Here is a 20,637-nt window from a genome sequence, read left to right on the forward strand (position 1 = left end):
GTCTTTGTTAGCAAAAATTAAAATTAAATAATAAGCAATTGAATAAAGCAAGAAATTATGAATAAAGCAAAATCATAGTAATAGTTAGTTATAATCTTTGATTGCATTTGATTGATATATTGATAGATAGGTTATTTATCATTGTTATTTCACATGCAAATTTTAATCATATTAATTTTTAATTAATCAATTAAATTTAAGCACTTAGCAAGTAAAATTTAAGCTTGGAGAAAGGTCATTTATTTTCACTGAAATTTAGAAAAATAACAAAATCTACAAGTTGTTCATTCCTTAATTACTCCATAAAATGATAGTTTAAGATTTATTTTTGAGCAATTTTCTTTGGATTCTTTTTATAATTTACTAATGCAGTCATAAAGTTGCTGCAGACTTTTCCTAGCAGCCAAATTAAGTAGAAAGAATATATGAACCCATACCTTCTACTTACATAAATCTGTTAAATATAGCCAACAAAACAAATAATTTTAATCCTATCCAACAATTATAAATACAGAGTTTCATGAGTGTAAAACACCCGTCTCTAAATGTAATTTATGTTGCAGCGCTAAACGGAGGACTATTTGTATTAGACTCAGCTTCTCAGGTATAATTTTAGTACTTCAATATGACTTGCAAGAAAGTCTTCCTCAGAAATGGCCAACTTTATGCATCAATGGGTAAAGAAGGGTATTCAATATTTTAAATGAACCCACAAAATGGCTTCTTAACCTTGGTTATCAATAACTAAATAGGAAGTTCGGTTGATAGCATCTATGTAGACTAAACAGCTTAATTCATTTACATAGGAAGCGAAGGGTATATATATTTAATTTAAGTATCAGGTTAAGGCTAAAAGCAAACCGATTATGCTGTCTCTATGCATGTAGGAATCTACTCAGGAGAGTCTAACTATATTTATAGTACTTAAGATGAGTAATATTTGATGGTTGCCAATTTGGGAAATGGTGTTAGTGTGATAAACATCTCTTAGAAGAACTAACCTTATTTAGTATCTCAAAAGCTTCCAGAATGGCAAGTTGTGGATCTCAAAATGGTTAGTAAAGGGTAGATTGTTTATGCCATCGAAGAATGGTATGGGTTATTTATCGGGGATTTCTCTTCACTCTACGTAAATGAAAATATCTTCAAAGCAAAAGATTAAGTATGGGTTAATCACCTTAGTTTTTAAGCTACTTCAAGAGCAATAGAAGTATCTTCAGATGAAAAATTCTTATTTGTAGGACTAAGACAAATAGGGGTTTATATATTTGATATTTCAAGTAGCTAAAACAAACTGAACCCAATTTTAATATAAAAAGTCTAAATTAGTGGCTTGGCTAACCATATTTTTATGTATAATTCAGATAACTCTTTCCTCTATTCCAATGGATGTTGTGTTTCAATTACTAATAAAGTAGAAGCAAATTTCAACACTGATATTCCTAATGTATTTAACACTCACATATCTCGCAGCTTCTAAGTATTAGATGTAGATACAATTCCTTGGGATTACAAATATTCTTCAAATAGCTAATAACTTTATCTGGCGGCAGCCTTCAATGGATTACAGGTCTTCTAACTGCAAAATAGCACTTTTCTTCCTCCAATTAAGCTTTTCTCATCTAATTCTTATCCCTCTACTAGTACAGATACAGTTACTTTAATAGAGGAAAAAAATCTGCTCGTATAAGGCAGTTCAGAAAAAGGAATCATATTATGGGACATTAAAAATTTAACCTCAATTAAAAAAGTAGGAGAATTTAATCACCCTCTTCAAAACAGTGATAGTGATGGAATAGTCTATAATTCAAAACTGTAATTTTCTTTATAAATTAAAATTTAATTTAATTTTATTCTAAACCCACATTTTTTTAAAAAACCAAGATAAATTTTAATTCTTTAAAAAATATTTTAAATCAATTAAAAATTCTAAAAAGTGAAGTTTTCCATTAAAGACGCATTTAATTCAATAGAAATATTATTCCAATTTCAAAAAATCCAATAAAAACTATTTAACTTTAACAACAAATTCAAAACAATTTTAAATAAATAATTAAAAAAGTATTTTATTTACATTGAAAAAAATATATAAAATATGTAATTTAAATTCAAAAATACCAAGCAAAATCATTTTTATTAAAATTTTCAAAGTAATGTTTTAAATTCTAGAATCTTACCAAACAAAATTTTATATAAAAATGATTAGCTTGTCTTAATTCTGAATTAAAATCTAATTAAGTTAGCTTAAAATTAAAATAGTTTAAATTAAAATATTAATTAAGATTTAATTAATTTTAATTTCAATAGAAACACATAATTTGATAATTTAATCAAAAATATTTAGTTTTAAAATCAAATTTTATAATTTTAAATTCTTATTTTTCTATAAAAATATTAAAAACAAGATTTATTTTTTTACATTTTCTAAGAAAATAAAAATTATTTTAATGAATATTTTACTGTTTTTATTTATTTAAAAGAAATATAATTTAATTTATTTATTTATTTACTTTTAAGAGGTTGTTTGGCTATTGCAAATGGATACTAAGGAGCTTATTTATTAGACATTAATGATTTAAATAATTTAAAAATGATTAGTGAAATAAATGTTATAGACTATGATATGTAAGTTACAGCTGAGAGTATTTTAATGACTTAAGATGCAAATTACTTAGCCATATCTCTAAGATATTATGGAGTATTAATATTTAATATGAAAATTCTTAAGAGTCCTAACCTTATAAGTAATTTCATAACTTATGGAGGGGAAAAATGTATATTAAGCTATGATGAAAATTACATTTTCGTTAGTGATGGCTATAAAGGAATTACAATAATAAACTTTGTTGATAAGGAAAATGCTTATATTTAATCAAGCTTAAACCTAGGGGCACAGGCTTTATATGCTTATTAGAGCAAAATAAATCAGAATATAATTTATGTATCTTTAATAGAAAATGGATAGCTAGCAGTTATAGATGTTTCAAATAAAAGTAATCCTTACAAAATGGCTTAAATATAATATGGATTTGAAAAATCTTTCGCCCTGCGTGAAGCACCAAACCAACAATTTATAACTTATTTAACTAGCAATGGGTTACGCTTCTAATCGATAAGCTTCCCAATAAAAATACATACATAGATCAGAAAGATAATATAAATTTAATAGAATCTCTAAAAAACTTTTATCATTGTCTCTTCAAATGAATAATTTAAAGTTGGGGAAACTGTTGAACTAATATTCTCATCAATATTATTTAATCAGTCTATTAAATTAGAAAAAATTTTTTATTACAAAGAATTTTAAGTCACTTAAATTGAATAATGGATGTAGTTTAATTAAGACAAGAATAAGCTTAGAATGACAATAGATAAAAATGCCATATAAAATAACAATGGTTTGAATATCGTTCTATTACAAATACTAATACAACTGAATCAAACTTCATTCATTTCATAAACCTACTCAATTAATCAAACTTAGTCCTCTTAAATCTACCAAAAGCTCGTAAATAATTTATCATTAAACTTATATAATCCTATAGAACAAATCTTTTAAATTTTATATAAATAATAAATCACAACAAGCAAAAAAAATTCAAAAAAAATATTTTCAATTAAAATTAAATTCTTACCGAAAATTTTTATGGATTTAGTTGCGATTTATTTGCAAGTGCTGTTGCCTGATTTATTATTAGATAATTTTCGAAACTTAAATTTTAATTTATTTAAGTACTATTTGAAAATAAGTTTAAATTTATTTTGGATTTACATACTTATTGATTTTTTTTAATGAATTAGAAACAAAGAGCTATATTGAACGATAATGACTATCTAAATTTAAATAACTTCTAACTAAATTCAAACTTTTATATAGATTTAGACAACACTCCTTAGTACAGCAATATTACAGCAACTTAAGATTATATTAAACAAATCTTATTATAATCAATTTATTACCAACCTATAAAATTTAACGTTGTTTCTAGTCTAGTTTTAAATTTAATTTACTCAGAAAATAATTAACCTATTTCTACAATTTCATAAACTGTGAAAATTATTATCTAAATATTTGATGCCTAATCTTATTTCATAGAGAATACGGTTGCTCTTTAAGCACAGATAAGCATGTCCTAGGATTTTAAATCAGTTGTTATTGAAGGCCAAACAATAGATGTGAATCAGATTCTTTTAGATGGAGTTGAAGCTGTATTTTATTAATAAATTGATTAAATTTTAGTGTAAGTTACCCTCATAGATAACATCAATTTTGATGTAGTTCAAACTTATAAAGTTTCCTAATTATAATTTCTCAAAAATGCAAAACAGATTAACAACTATAACTCTCTGAAATAGTAATTTGAAGATTAAATCAGCGAACAACTGACAGGTATTTAAACTAAAAATAATTATTTTTATTTACTTAATTAATTATTCCTTTATAAATAGTTGATAAAGTATACACATTTACATTCTCAAGCAACACTTTTTAGTATCTGCTACCTTAGCAAGAAGGTTTACAATTTTAGGTATTTTAATAAATTAAAAAAAAAATATAACTTTAATCTATTTATTAATTAGAAGTCATACTTTTATGAATCAATCAATAATTCTTAATCTTCGAATTTATATTTTTATGAATTAATAAAAAATTCTTAATATTCTTTTAATTTAATGAATTAATATGAATGAATTTGTTTAATTTATAACATTAATTATTTTATTTTTGAGTATTTAAAATTTTTGAAATTATTTTTTTGTATTTTTTTAATTTGAATTTTATAATTAAAAAAAGGCATTTATAAAAAAAGACTCAAATACTTATGTCAATATATAAGACATTGACTGGATTGATTTTGATTCTAGTAATAGATAGTTTAAATGGTAAGGAAGTTTATCATAGCTTTCAAAGAGATATACAATAGTTATCAACGCCACTCTTACCAACTCAAATAAATATTGGGCTGAAGATTCTTTTGAAATTCATTTTGAGAGGATACCTGTCGAATTAATTGTCATGATATGCTTAATAAGCTTTTTCTTTGCTTTAGTTATTCTTATATTATATTGTTATAGAGCTAAAATTTAATATTTTAGATATTTTGAAAGATACAGCTATTCAAGTGAACCTGCAATAGTCAATAAAAATTTCTATAAAATTATTATGCTTATTCCTAACTATCTAGGGGAATTTCATAAGCTTTGGTAGTAATTTATAAAAAACGAAAAAAAAGAGAATAAAAGTGTGAAATTAAACTTTAAAAAATATTTAACACCTTAATCTAAAGAAATTGATGTGCAGCTTTTAATAGACAAGCTTAAGAGCATATATGAATTAAATAAACATTTTTATTCCAAACTAAAAGATTAAGAATTCAAAGTTACCAATTTTAGGCTTTCGAATTTAGTGAGAGGTGCCTTTTCAAGGTAAATGCTATAAGAAGATTTAGCTACATTAGAAGTTTATCAATAGTTAAAAGCTATTGCATAGAAAAAAGGATTTCGCAAAGATTGGTATAAAGTAAATAATTATAATTTCTTAAGAATTCAATAATTATTTTTTTAAAACACACTAAATTATTTTAAATCAATAAAAAAAACTAAAATCCTTCAATAATCAAAAAATATTTTAAATTAAGAATTTAAATTCAATTATTAATAAATAAATTAATTTAAGTAAGTATAAGTAAAACGATACTTTTTTAGGATGCCTAATCCTATTTAACAATCATCAATCCTAATCCACCCCACTTTCTTTTAGTTATGAAATGATGAAAGAAAATGGAATTTAAAAAATACCCAATTCTTCTTATTCCTGTCACTTTTTTATTAGATGAATTTCACATATTTTGTAAATTAAAAAATAATTAAAATAAATAGATGAAGTGTAATCAATTATTTTAACGGTTTTCCTTTTTAAAAATAAAATAACCTCTAACTAATATAATATATATTTATGCAAATTGACAAATAACCTCTAACTAATATTTTAGAGAAAATGATTTAATATTCAAAAAAATTTAAAATATTTTAGCTTTAATTTTATATTTAATTAAAAATTTAGTTGTTAAATTAAATTTAATTGATTTTAATAAATAATTAATTAGTATTACACTAAGATTGTTTACCCTGAAAAGATTAATGAAAAAGTACCTGTGCTTACAATAGAAGAGAGTAACAGCCATACTAATGTTGATTCGTACAATATGTCTTAATTGGAGTAAAACTTTCCAATTATTATTATTGACGAAAGCAAAATAATATTTACCTTAGAAGAGGCGAATTCAAATTAAATGGAAAAAAATAATTCTTATAACCACTAATTACTATTCGAAAATATAAAATCAGAAGGATATGGTTACGTGAATAAAGCAATTAAGAGATAAGAACCCAGTTATGGAGAGGCAATACACATTTTACATTCTAACATTAAAAAAATTGTTGCTTTCAAAAAAAGAGCAGAAGAATCTAGATGTATTTGCTTTCCAAAGATTCGTTAAAAGTTTTTCTTGGACTTTTAAGAAATTTAGAATGTAAAAAACTCAAATCTGCCTGAATGGCTAAAGTGTGAAGTTACATAGAGTTCTATAATTTTGAGTGGAAAACCTAGCTCGTAAGATGTTGGAGATATCCTGATCAGAGTTTATGATAAAAACAATTACATACTCAATTAATTCTTTATAAATGTACGTAAAATGCGCAAACAAACTTATGTTAACCCTGAATTAGAGGCATATTAAATTAGTAACCGTCAGCAAATGCCTCCTCTTTCCCAACAATTATTAGTTCCATAACATAGTAAGTTATCAAATTAGTTTTAGGGGTTAGTTCCAAATAAAGTTGTAAGTTCAGTTGGAGGATCTGGAATTTTAAATACTAATACCTACTATTAATAATCTCCCCACACAGTTAACACAAATTCTCCTCTGCAACTAAACTAATCTTCAAATCAAGTCATTCAGGCTTAAGGACAGAAAAGAATTTTAAGAAATCATTCTAAAAAAAGCTCTTAAAGATATTCAATAAAGTAATATAAATAGTTATTAAACGGAAATGGAGATTTGAATATGATCAGATTAAAATCAGATAATTAAATTAAAGATAATTCAATTGTTACTGAAAACCACAAAAAGAACTCCGATGATTATATTTATAGGAAAAATATGTAGTCTCCAACATATCAAGATTCTCCAACTTTAGAGAACATTCAAATAAAATAGTGTAATAACCAAGATAAAAATGGCATAACTAATTATAGTAGTAGTAGTTAAATGCTTCATTTATAGGCCTAAGAAAACAATGATATTAGAGCCATAAAGGAAGAAAATCTATTAAAACTAAAAGGAGACAATAACTATGATAGTTTAGACCCAGAATAAATCTTCAGTAAACCCATGAAACACTTTATGAATAATTACAACCATCACCATCCTATTGATAATGAAACTATTTAAGAAGAGCTTCAAACAAACTAAAAAGATTAAAACAAGTCTCACTCTTCATTCAATTTCAATCAAAATAGTAGGTACAAATTTTCGACTTCTAATGCTTAACATTAAGAAGATTAAAGTTCAATTTCTCAATACAAAAGCTACCAAGAAAGCTATGATTTTGAAAAATCTTTAGGTTTAATGTCATGCGAGGTAAAATTTTAATTTTAAATTAACTTTTTAGTTTAAATAATCTTTTTGTTAAATAATAAAGCAAATTGATGTCAATAGCCCAAAACTCACTCAATTTAAACCAATATCTATAAAACAGTTAAATTAAATTCCATCAAATGAAAATATAGCTTGAATTCAATATTTTTTCACTAAAATAAATAAAATATTCATAAATATTCTTAATTATTTCTAAATATCTTCTTTGTAAATATTTTATTTCAATTTATATTCTTAAAATTTTGAAAACACAAATTGAAACAATTTAATTAAATGATTGGTTGGTTTTTGAAAAAAAATAAATAAATGTATTTTGAGTAAGCTTATATTTAAAAATAACTTATTTTTGAATGTTTTAAATCCTATTAATCTGTTTGATTTCAAAAAATTAATTCTCTCTATTAATTTTAAGGTAGTATTAAAAAAAAGAAATAATTACTTCTTCTAATTCTTCGTAATATTTAATCTATTATATCATTTATTTTTTTTTTTCAAAAATATTGTAAAGCAATTTATGGAGATTTAATTAATTATAAGTGGATAAAAAGAGCAAATAAATTACATGAATTTATTAAATAATCGCTTTTATTAATAGAAATATCAAAAAAGTTAGGGCAAAATTGATTTTTAAATATTAATATTTCTATTTAAAATGTTTCATTAAAAATATTGAAATCTAATATTGGATATAAAAGAAAATTAGAATGCTAATTCACTAGAATAAAATAAATTTTTATTATATTTTTTTGTATATTTTAAAAATTATTAATAAAAAAATATGAAAAATGTATTTAAATAAAAAATTATTTAATATTAAGATATCTTGTTTTAATGAGAAATATTTTTTCAATTATTATAGACAAATAGATGATGGATTAGTAAAAATTAATAAATAAAAAAATTGATCTAGTCAAATAATTTTGAAGAATAAATAATCATAGGTAAAGGATATATTATTTAAGAATGTGAATATATGTATATTTAGTTAGATTTATACTAAAATAATAATCATAATGAATTATAAAATTTGACTTGATTTTAATTATGTATAGTTTTTAAGTGCAATCAATTAATTTTAATACAGAGTACTATTGAAGAATGCTGTTTGTTTTTCATTAAGTTAATGCTTTCAGCTAAACCAATAGATCCTCCCTAATTCTTTAGAATTAGCTTTTCCTAGTAGTTTCTTGTCAAAGCTTGAAGAATTTTGATATTAGAGGATCAGTTGTGATTGAATAAAAAATATAAATAACTAGGAGGAACAACAAATATGATTGATCATTTAAAAGATTTTCATTTTAATATTTAAAAGTAGGAATTTCCTTAATATTTTTTTAATAATGTATATGAATGATAATAAATAGGCTATATCAAGTTTCTTATTTGAAGTATCTTCTTGTTAAACAATAATAAATAATTAGATAGATAAATTGTTCATTAGTACTTAATAATAAACAAAAAAATATCTATTAAAGTAATTTCTAATGAGAATATAAGATTTTATGTTTAAGAAAAAATATTTTATTATTTATACTAATAAATAATAAGAAAATTAAATCATAGTTTTTAATAATTAAATACCATATTTTAGAATGTAAAAGAGCTAGCTGATATATGGCAATTTTTTCCTTCAAAATTTTATCCAAAATATGAGAAAAACTAATTTTTTTATCTCATTTCAAAGTTTATTTCCAATGAATACCTTATATTTTTTAATATTCAAATTTTCTAATGTTAAAAAATCAATATAAATATCAAAAGCATGATATTGAGTATATGAACTGAAATCAACCTTACTATTAAGTAAATTTGTTTTCAAAATTATTTGGTTTTTTAACATATGAACTTTTTCTTATTAAAAAATAAATTCAAAGACAATATTATATTTATGGATATAGTTAGTTTTTAATAAAATTTAATCAAGCTTTTTTTATATTTAAAAATTCATTTTGATAAAATTATACAGGAAATTTTAATAATAAAAAAATTAATATATTCATTTAAATATTCCAAGTTTAATATATAATTTAAATTTAAAGCCATTAACCTCATTTTTATAATTAATTAATTATGTGTTTATTCTAATTTAAACATCAAAAAAAATTTTTTTAAATATTTGAAATTTAGTTCAAGTAAATTAAATTACTGGTATGTAATATAAAATATTAATAGTCTGACTGATTGATTGATTGAATAACTTATTTAGCTAGAGAGATGATTAATATAAAATATACAAATTAACAGATTTATTAATTCTAAATTTAATAATTTTTAAAGGAGTTACTTTACTTTATATTAATTTTAACTTTAAAACTTTATCAATTATATTTACTCAATCTAATCTATTTTATACCATTTTGAGTTTTTATGCAATTTAATAATATTTTAGAAATTTTTATTTATTTATTTTTTGATTTAATTTCTTTGATTGGATTAATGCTAAGGAATATTAATTTCTTATCAATTTTTGATTTATTTATTTATTTTATAAATATATCTATCTTATTAATCAATCAATATCTCGACCTGCTTTAAAAAATAATTTTTAATTTTAAGCGATAATTGTAAATACTATAATTTTATTTAAATTGTATAGAACTCATATTTATTTACTTTATAATAAACTACTAAAAAGCTACTAATATAAGAAAAAATTTATTTTGAATATTGCTAATTTTATTTTTTGAGAGAATAAATAGTATAATCATTAATTAATTTGACTTAATCTATATTTCACACTTCAAATTAATTTCTACAAAAAGGATCAAATAAATTATGAATGATGCCAATAGCTTAAGATCTCAGACTAGCGAAGTAAATCAAGATTAGAGTTTAAATTGCAAATATTATTTTCTTTATTTTAGGAACTGATACAAAATTTGAAATTGTGTTGTAAAAGCGAATCAGATGTTGAGAATATTTTTAAGTAGTTATCAAATTTAGAATTCTTCAGCTATTATTATTCTTAAAATAAATTTCAGACATTAATTAGAGAATGTATTCTAAGTGCACAATATACTTTTGTTCAATCCGGCTAATACATATTTAAGCAAGGTATTAAAGTTAATTTAAATTATGAAAATCTTATTTGGCTTAATTTCTTATTTAAACCATTTAAATTTTATATTACAGGTGAGATTTCTGATTTGTTCTACATATTAATTGATGGCATAGTTCAAAAACAGATTGTGACTTATAAAAATTCTGCACAAACTAAATAAAACTTGGTGGCTTCAAAAAATATAAATTATAGAAGGAAAATGAAATCATAGTTCAATGAAGATGAAAAATCTGTTATTATCTTAAAAATATACTATCAAGGAGATAGTTTTGGAGAGTTTCAAACGTAGGGCAAAGAAGTACATATTTTATTAATATTATTAAAGACTTGACAAAAATGATGAAAATATTTAATTAAAAATTAAAAAATTTTTAGTTGAGGAAATATTCTATCTTATGTCTTACTGATTGTCATCTCTTAGCTATAAACAAAGAGACATATTTTAATTTTTTTGCATATCAAGAAAAAAAAAGATTATTAAGTGTTCTAGAAGAGCTCAAAAAAATTCCTTACTTTAATAACTGGACACTTACTGAAATCAAAAGATTGTATAATCGCATGGAAATCAAAACTTTTTCCATAAACTCAGTCGTTTTTCAAGAAGGTGACCCCTCAAACTATTTTTATATAGTCAAATAAGGAGACTTTATGGTAAATATTTTTCATCTCTTAAAATTAAATAAAAATTATACTGAAATTATCTTCTTTTCTAAAATAGTTTACTTCAAAATTATAAACATTTTTTTTATATTTAAATTTTCATATTCCATTTTTTGATTAATTTTACTTTAAATAACTAGCTTGAATTTTGAAAAATAAATCTATTCGATAATTTTTTCTATATTTTTTTTGTAATAGTTAAAGTAATTACTGGATAAAAATTAAATAATTTTTTATTAAAAGAAAATTAAAAATTTTTTTTAAATATTTTAATTTTTAATAGTACTAAAAGTCCTTATACAAAAATAATGTATTGGAAGATGAAAGAGAATAAGGTCTAATGTTTTAAAATGTAAAATACCTTAACAATAAGTCTAAAAAATTAACTAATGTATAAGAAAATTTTGAAATGAATTTATTTTAGTTATTTTATTTTTTATATGAATAGATTTTGTTGCTGAGTAAAATGTAAACAATTGGCGAAACTGAAATTTTAGAAGGCAGGAAAGGAATGCAATTCTCTCTTGTTTGTAATACTTCGATTGGATAGCTTTATCAACTGAAGAAGTAAGATTTTATAGATTATGTTCTATCAGAGAATTAAAATATATAAGAAGTGAAAGCTAAAGTATAGCTTTAAAAAGAGGAGATGGAAAAAATAATGTCAAATATAAACCAAAGCTACAATGCCTATAAAGACTTTATTTTCAAGGATGAAACTATAGAAGAGAATTTGAGGAGAGAGGATCAATATAAATCGTTATCAGTAAGCTCAAATAAATGGAAGACCATTGCTGATGAATAAAATTTAAATTAATCAGGCTTAACTCTAGACAAGAAATCTTCAACTTTCAAAGACTACTTTAAAATGAATTTATAAAACACAGATTCTAACCTAATATAGACACCTCGAGAAGAGTCGCAGCAAAAGCTAAATGGAAGATCAAATTTAATTATGGAAACTCCTAAAAAAGCTTATAGTGCATAGTAATCTCGAGTATTCGATAACTCACATATATCTTCTCATTAATCTTTAGTTGAACAATTAAATGAGCAGGATTCATAACTCATTGGAAATCACATCAATGAGAAATAAATTTCTAAATTAACCCCAAAATTTTCTCAATCTCACACTAATACTCCAAAAGCTTCTAACTTTCAGCACAATTACTACATAAGTTCTCCTTAAAGCTAAAATTATGTTAAGTAACCAACAGATTTTAAAGCATTTTTGCCTAGTTATGTAAAAAATATTGGCATAAGCAGTGTCAAAAACTCAATTTTTAATTAACATAGCTCAATAAACACTTAAAAAAATGATAATAATCATAAAAATATCACATTTACTTCTTTGATTAATGAATCAAAAAATTATCAAATAAATGCTTTAATGTTGGATCAGGCCAATGAAAATGACAAGAAAGATAAAGAATAAAATAAGTATTTTCATCAAGATTATGCTATAAACTATAAATTTCACTCCCATAATAGTAGCTTGGCTGATATAAAAACACTAGACCAAGAAATGTAACCAATAAAAGTAGAAAAGCGTAAGAGTGAAAGAATAAGTTTGACTCATCAATAAATAAAGAGTCGACATTAAATGCAGCAATCATAAAGTTAAAAATAATTCTAATAAAATAATATGCAGCAAAATCATTAATAGAAGGAAACTGATTAAGAATAAAAAAATTAGGAGAATATTTAATAGTCATAAATGAAAAGAGCACAGTCAGCCTACAACAAAAAGGCAAAGATAACTAAGGTAGAAAACAGTTTACATAATAGACTTAGATTTAAATTTTACTAAAGAATCAAAGACTAAGAAAGAAATCCAGAAGGTATGAAGATGCATATCTTTGAAGATGTTATTTAAAAATTGCCTTACAAAAAAACACCACATCTTAAGCTGAGACCTCATGAGATAATGAACAAATCAAGTGATGCTTTTGATAAAACCAAGTTCATAAAATAAGAAATTTAATATTAAAAAACTCAGTCAATGCAAGAATTGAATAATTTTTTACATTATCCCATTTCAGTTAGGACTTAAGCTACTCTTAAAACTCAATAACCATCTACTAAGCTTACTACAACAGATACATTTAATTAATTTTAAAATGTTCCATAATAAAATAAATATAAAAGAAAGAGACCAGTTTCAATGTGTAATTTAAGAAAGCTAAATTTTGAAATCTAGGAACAAGTTCCTTCCTATGTAGATAGGCTCTACTCAACCAAAGAATAGCACAATAAATCCCAAAGCATTTCAATTAATGCCCTTTTATAAACTCAACATAACAGCAAATTGATAAATAACTTCACTTCTAATTAAGGAAGCACCTAAAATAAATTTATAAACAATATGTAATAAGTCGAAAATAATAACACAGAAAACCAGTAATAAAGTCCTCAAAAAGCATAAACTCAATCAAATGAATATGTCTTTAAGTATTTTATGCCAACTAGCAAAAGAACTCATATAAATGACGAGGGATATAAATTCTCTTAGGTTTAAAATAAAGAAAAGTAGAAGAGTGTTGCTTAAATTAATACTTCCATTCCAGAAAAAGAAGGTCTTTTCATATCCTAAACTAAAAGCTGTAGAAATTTAGACTTCAAACCATGTTTAATAGAAGAATATAGCAAAACATCAAAATAAAGTTATTAAAATTAGAAATATACAATTAATTAATTCTTTTAAAAAGGTTTGAAGCACAATTTAGCTATACATTAGCTCCAATCTAAACTAGAAGCATAAATCAAGCACCCACTTCAAAGTACAGCAAAATCATTCCCTTGGTAAACGAATCTGGCTTCTCATAAAAAGCTAGACTCTTCTGTTATAAAACCTTTTAACTAGACTTTCCATAATATACAATGAATTATGTTTGTTTGTTTGAGATATAATTCGAAATACCTACCATCTATTTACATTATTTTATGTTACATTAAGAAATATTTCTTTCACATCTATCTATCTTTAACTTAGTTGAATATATTCGTTTATTTTAAAACTAAGTAATTCTTTTTGTAGATTTAACATAATTAAGATAAATAAATCTGTTTTTATTAAGATATACAAATAAATATTTATATTAAATTAATTTAGAGGCAAAAATATATAAAATAATACTAAGCAATCAAACAAGCAAGCAAGCAACTAAGAGAGTGTTTTAATAATATTAAATAATTAATTTCAATATCACATTAATTAGTAGATTTATTAAACAAAAACTTAACCAAAAATGTCAGGCAGAGATAGAAAGTTTAACAATAACAAGAGAAAATAAAACTTCAATGATATGAAGAAGAAGAAATAGAAATAAGTCAAAGAAGATTAATACGATGAAGAAGAAGAAGAAGTAGAAGCTCAAGATTTATTACAAGACTAAGACGAATCTGACAATGATGTTGATTTAAAAAAAGCAACCACTTCTTCTAAGGCTGAAGAAAAAGATGAAGCTGAAAAAGAAAGTGAATAAAAAGCCACTGAAGCAGAAGAAGATAATGAAGATTTCTTAACAAAGGATGATGTATAAGATAAACGTAAAGTCTACGTAATTCTTGAAAAGTGTCCTTTAGAAACAGCCAAGTTAGGAAAAGATTTTGTTTTATTGAATTCTGATGAACACAAGGGTTATATTTCTAAGAAATTGAAGAAAGATTTCTCAACATACAGACCCGATATTGTTCATCACTCTTTGCTTTCTTTGATGGACTCTCCTTTAAATAAAGCTGGCTTATTGCAAGTTTACATTCACACTGAAAATAATGTTTTAATATATATTTCTCCTAACACTAAAATCCCAAGAACTTATAAGAGATTTGCAGCTCTTTTCGCATAATTGCTCACAAAATTGAAGGTTAGAGCTGTATAAAGCAGTGAAACTTTACTTAAAATCGTTAAAAATCCTGTTACTCAACATCTCCCTTCAGATGCCATGAAAATTGGTATGTCTACCTAAGCCCGTTTAGTAAGTTTTAAGGAATACATCGAAAAGTTACCTAAAAACAAGCCCGTAGTTTATATTGTTGGTGGTGTTAGCAAAGGTAACCCTGCTATGGAAGTTGACTATGCTGATGAGCACATCTGTATTTCAAAATACGGTCTTTCAGCCGGTTACTGCATATCCAGAATGATGAACTGCTATGAATAGATGTGGAATATCAATTGAAATTAATTAGCATTATAAATTTTAACTTTTCTATGCACTTTGAGCAATAACAAAATTAATAAATAAATAAGTAATTTGGATATAAAATAAGTAGATAAAAAATTCAATTAGTTAAATTAAAATAATTAACCAATGAATGAATGAATATTTTAGTGGTATTATATTATAAATATTTGTCTAATAGCATGTTTTTTGTATATGTAAATTATGTGTATAATAAATACTTCTTTCTTAAATTACCTTTTAATCATCTTAATTATCACTCCAACTTTCCTATTTGACTGACTATTGATTTAGAATAATTCTTTCTAAACTGTCTAAATAATTAAAATTAATTAATATTCTTTTCTTCTACTTATTCTCTATAAATCCAAAAAAATTTACTTTCAATAAGATATTTCAGAAATCACTTAGTAAAAGACTTAAAATAAAACAAAATATTTCTATTCTAGCTAATACATAAATGGGTAAGAATAACAAGCAAGTTCCCTAAAACTAATCCTAAAAGGTTGCTTAAAAGCTCAGTTAGCCAATATGTAAATTATTTGTTTACTCTAAAATATATTAATTTTTTTTTAGAAAAGGATAAGCATAATAATGCCTCTTCAAGTAATAACAATAAAAACAACAATAGTACATTCAAGAGCAACTAAAATGTGAAAAGCAAACCAAACACCATACAAAATAAGACAGATAACTAAATCAATACTAAACAAGCTAATAAAAACATTGATGATTTATTTAGTAAACTTTAAAAGTCTTAAAAAGAAAAAAAAATACAAGATGAAAAAGAAAAAATAAAAATAGAAAAGCTAAAATAAGGTATAATTTTTATATATCTATGGCAATTAAATTAAATATGGTATGTTAATTATATAAAATAGCCAGAAAAAAGATCAGGTAAGAAGAACAAAAATATAAAACTGACGAAAATGGTATAAGATACACAGAAGAAGGTTATAGAATCTATACAATTGAAGAATTAAATATAGGCAAAGGTAAATTATTTTTGCTATAATTAATATATTAAAAATCAAAATTATTGTTTGATATTTAAAAGGAGGTAATACCGATCAATGTCCTTTTGACTGTGAATGTTGCTTTTGAATAAATTAATAAATATCTCTTAAATAAAATATTATATTTATTTATTTATCTTATTATTGTAAACATAAAATATATTCTTTGTAAATATAAAAATCAAAAAAATCTAAAATTATTTTACAGGCTAAGAAAAATAAATCAATCATTTTTATAAGAAATTTACTAAAAGTTATGTAGAAATTGTTAAATCTTATTTATGATTTCCATATTTAATTAAACAAATTTAGTAAATTAATAATTAGCTTATTCAAAAAATATCTGAATAATTTCAAATAATTTTTGAATCCAATTAAATAATATTTAAACCATTTTCAATTAATTTAAAAAATTAACATTGTTAAAATCAATCAATAATTCAATTTCATTTTAAATAAAATTAAAAAATAAAAATGTCATTTTAAATTAAAACTTTATTTATTCTTCAGCACCAATTTAGTTCTTACTTTTTTAATATTGAAGAAAACATAAAAAAAATAACCAAAATTATTTAAAATTCATTAGAAATTGCAAAATTATTTTGAGTTTAATTATTAATTAAATATTAAAAATTAATTCTTGATAAGTTTGATAGAATTATTTAATAGAAAATAATTTATAAAAAAAAAAATCAATTAATATTAGTTAGTTATTCATATTGCTAAAAACTCTTCATATTATTGAAGAAACTTTTTGTTTTTCTTTTTAAATTAAAATTAAAGTAAAGGAAATAAAAAAATAAATTTGAAATGAAATGAATTTTTTGATAATTTGATTTTATTGATAGATTACAAAATATGGAAAGTTTATAATATAAATAAATATTTATTTATTTAGTAAGTAATTAATTAATTATGCTTATAATTTGTGCTACATTAAAATTATTTTCAATTGAAGCCAAAAACATAACTTTTAAAAATTATATATATAAAAGAAAGGAGGATTTAAACTCTAATTAAAGAGCTATCTTGTTTATTTTTAATTTTTTTATATACTATTTTCAAAGGTTTCTAGGTTCTTCAAAAGTCATTCCAAGTCTCTTAAACGTTTTTTTAAGTAGATTTTTAACTTATTTAATATCATTTGCATTTTTAAAGTCATAGTTGTTCATTACATCATTTGAAATAACTTCCTTCATTATATCATCGTAGTCTGTTCTAATTTAGTTGATTCTAACCACAACCTAATTTTTTATTTATAATTATATAAAATTTATTATAAATTATATTTATTTTTGATTACTTGCTATTAGATTTGATCAACATCTGTTTATACACGCATTCTTTTTTTATTTAAATCATCAGCATCTTTCTCTAATTGTCTTATCTAAAGACCTAATTTTTTATATTCTTCTAAATCTGCATCACTCAAGATGTGATCTAAATCTTCTTCTAAATTCTTCTTTTACTAAATTCTTTTTGTGATTTCCATTTCTACGTTCCTTAAATCTTCAGTTTTTCTATGAAAAATAAATTAGGATAATTACAAACTCATTGAATTAATTTTAAATACAAATCTCCATCTTATTTTAATCTGATGCACTGTTCTAATTTAGCTACAAGCTCTTTTCTTCTTTCTTTTTCAGTTTCGATTGCTCTGAGTTTACATTAAAAAAGTAAATATAAAATTTGTTTAAAACTTTATTAATTTACAGTAAGATATTAGAAAATGTGTTAATTGTCTCGTAAGTCTTATTAAGTCCTTATCTCAAAGCTACGTCTTCTTCCACCAATGGCTTTAAGAATAATATATTCTCTTTGAATTTTTTTAACAAATCCCTAATATCTAAATGATTTATTCCATTAAGGTTAGCTTAATTCATAAAGAGTTCTATGGCTCTCTGCATGTTGAGCCTCTTAACTAAATTATCTGATAAATCAGCATAGGCTTTTGCTTCTTCACTTTACTTTTTAATCAACTCTGAGAAAAGTTGATCATTCTAATAATTAAATAGAATCAATTAAATTTAAAAATATTTCAAAAGATTAAACTTACTTCTTTAAAGAGTCTATCTATATTCATTTATATAGGTTCTTCTAAGCTCTCTTATTGTAATAAATTATCTTTTACTTTAGCTAAATTTTCTAATTACTCAACAAAATCAATGTAATATTGTATTTTTATGCTTGAATCTGTATTATCATCAATTCCAAACACTTCAGCCAAATCTTGTAACCTTTCTCCTCTTTTTAATATTTAAATTTAATTTAAAATTTTGTTTTTTAAAATTATTTCTTCCAAATTACTTCAAACATTTTCAAAACACTAAATAAAAAATTTTCCTGTTTTTTGATAAAGTAAAATTAAAATATTTTTTAAGTTGCTTGATGAATTTTAAATTAAAAATATATTTTAAGAAGCAAAGTTATCCTTAAACATTATAGCATCAGCTACATTTTAATTGTGTAGAAAAAATGTGATTCTAGAAAAGCAAATGAAAAATATAAAAAAGAAAGTAGTTGAATTAAAAAGCTACCTGAGGTGCTTTAAGTCTGTTAAAAAGTTGATTATTCTACTAATGAGATGAATTTTTTCATCTTTTATTTTATTACGCTGCGAGTTCATTTGATTTAATTATTCATGCAGCCTTTATTTCTAGTTAAAAACTGGCTCTGCTCTTCGAACATGATCTTCATCCTTCGTCAGTAGCAGAATTTTTATTTGCTCTTCCATATTATCCAAATTTCTGCAAACTTCTTGAATTTAGTAATTGCATTTTTCAAGCTTTTAAAAATAAATAATTAATAAATTAACATATGTGATTATTTTTTTAATAAAATAAAATAAATACATCAGAATCTAATTATTTTAGCTTAGAAAGTAGAATGTCCACTTCATCTTCGTAGTTTTTATTTGTATTCCAAAAATCAGCGCTTCTGCTCATTTCTAATTTCTATTTTTCATGGGTATTAGAGGAGATGTCTTTAGTTACAGATTGAACAACTTTCTTCATTTTAGAAAATGAATCTGTATTATTTGCTAAATTTTGAATTATGTTATCATCAATAGAACTCCTATTCAAATCTTTTTACAGGTCTTCAGCACTTTACCTTTTCATTAACTCAATTTATTCTATAAATTCGTCCTTTAGCTTTTATCTCTTAACCATAATCAAATGCTTTCTTTTGTTCAAGAGTACAATTATCTCATTCACTTTATATTCATTTAAATAATGATTGTTAAATAAATTTATAATAAATAATTCATAAAGGATCTATCTTAAAAAATAATTTCTAATTGAAAATAATTAAATTACTATTTATATCAAGTTCCCTATTTATTTCTTCTAAGCTAAGACGGACATAATCCTCTTACTCTCTTTCAAATTTTTTTACAAGTAAATTTGGTGAAACCTAGTTGACTTAATTGTTTGATGCATAATTTTTATATCCGTTTATATTTGAATCAAAATAGTTTTCCCTATCACTAATTGAATTAGCTCTTCCGTTGTTTGGCATTTACATATGAGAATCTTCAAAGTTCTTGCGATAACTCAAAGGAAATTTCGATGCTACGCTATTACTATTTAAAGAGTTGTTGATAACATTTATATTGCTAGGATTCAGTGCCTATGAAATTTTAGGAGGAGTTGTTGTTTGCATTTTTCCTAATTACCCAGCTAATTATAATGAACCATTATTTGTTACCTAGTGGCTATTATATCTTAAATCCATTTTAGCTTAAGCTTTTGTATAAAATTATTTCTGTTTTAGAATAAAAGAGAACTTTAACTTAGAATTTATATATTATTTAGTTTTCTACTAACTAATATTTAATCTATTAATGAAATTTTTGTTTGATATTTTCTTTATTTTTAAATTTTTTGTCAGTTTAACTAAAATATTAATCAAAAAAAAAATAGCAAACGAACAGATTAACAAACAAACAAAAATTAATAGTGTTTTCAATTAGAATTGGGTATTGTTTATAAACAAGCAAGCAATCAATCAATCAATTCAAAATTCTAAACAACTATCTAAGAATCTTAATAAATCTA

The 20,637-nt window shown here is 22.9% G+C and overlaps 5 protein-coding genes across 5 annotated transcripts; 4 read left to right on the forward strand and 1 right to left on the reverse strand. All coding sequences in view use genetic code 6, as the record gives it.

Annotated features, from left to right (window-relative positions):
* Positions 1-520: 520 nt before the first annotated feature.
* Positions 521-7,797, forward strand: TTHERM_00322890 (transmembrane protein, putative; the record flags this gene model as incomplete). Its single annotated transcript, XM_001012990.2, has 7 exons — positions 521-1,815; positions 2,518-3,508; positions 3,802-4,390; positions 4,450-4,529; positions 4,796-5,521; positions 6,108-7,643; positions 7,705-7,797. 7 exons carry the CDS (start codon positions 521-523, stop codon positions 7,795-7,797), a joined length of 5,310 nt encoding a protein of 1,769 aa, XP_001012990.2.
* A 2,591-nt stretch (positions 7,798-10,388) lies between these two features.
* Positions 10,389-14,266, forward strand: TTHERM_00322900 (cyclic nucleotide-binding domain protein; the record flags this gene model as incomplete). The annotated part of the gene is made up of 6 exons (XM_001012991.2): positions 10,389-10,475; positions 10,526-10,715; positions 10,794-11,020; positions 11,098-11,373; positions 11,666-11,773; positions 11,831-14,266. The coding sequence occupies exons 1-6, from the start codon at positions 10,437-10,439 to the stop codon at positions 14,264-14,266; spliced, it is 3,276 nt and encodes a 1,091-aa protein (XP_001012991.1). The 5' UTR covers positions 10,389-10,436.
* Positions 14,267-14,630: 364 nt separating this feature from the next.
* On the forward strand, positions 14,631-15,560 carry TTHERM_00322910 (EMG1/NEP1 methyltransferase; the record flags this gene model as incomplete). Its single annotated transcript, XM_001012992.3, has 1 exon — positions 14,631-15,560. One exon carries the CDS (start codon positions 14,631-14,633, stop codon positions 15,558-15,560), a length of 930 nt encoding a protein of 309 aa, XP_001012992.1.
* A 379-nt stretch (positions 15,561-15,939) lies between these two features.
* TTHERM_00322920 (hypothetical protein) lies at positions 15,940-16,667 on the forward strand (the record flags this gene model as incomplete). Its single annotated transcript, XM_001012993.2, has 4 exons — positions 15,940-16,096; positions 16,140-16,382; positions 16,445-16,558; positions 16,621-16,667. Exons 1-4 carry the CDS (start codon positions 16,024-16,026, stop codon positions 16,665-16,667), a joined length of 477 nt encoding a protein of 158 aa, XP_001012993.1. The 5' UTR covers positions 15,940-16,023.
* A 973-nt stretch (positions 16,668-17,640) lies between these two features.
* Positions 17,641-20,314, reverse strand: TTHERM_00322930 (hypothetical protein; the record flags this gene model as incomplete). The annotated part of the gene is made up of 8 exons (XM_001012994.3): positions 17,641-17,823; positions 17,883-18,099; positions 18,153-18,236; positions 18,293-18,579; positions 18,636-18,825; positions 19,117-19,364; positions 19,432-19,793; positions 19,897-20,314. 8 exons carry the CDS (start codon positions 20,312-20,314, stop codon positions 17,641-17,643), a joined length of 1,989 nt encoding a protein of 662 aa, XP_001012994.3.
* Between the last annotated feature and the right edge of the window lie 323 nt (positions 20,315-20,637).

This window comes from Tetrahymena thermophila (genome assembly GCF_000189635.1).
Source record: "Tetrahymena thermophila SB210 genomic scaffold scf_8254691, whole genome shotgun sequence".
NCBI classification, from domain to species: domain Eukaryota; phylum Ciliophora; class Oligohymenophorea; order Hymenostomatida; family Tetrahymenidae; genus Tetrahymena; species Tetrahymena thermophila.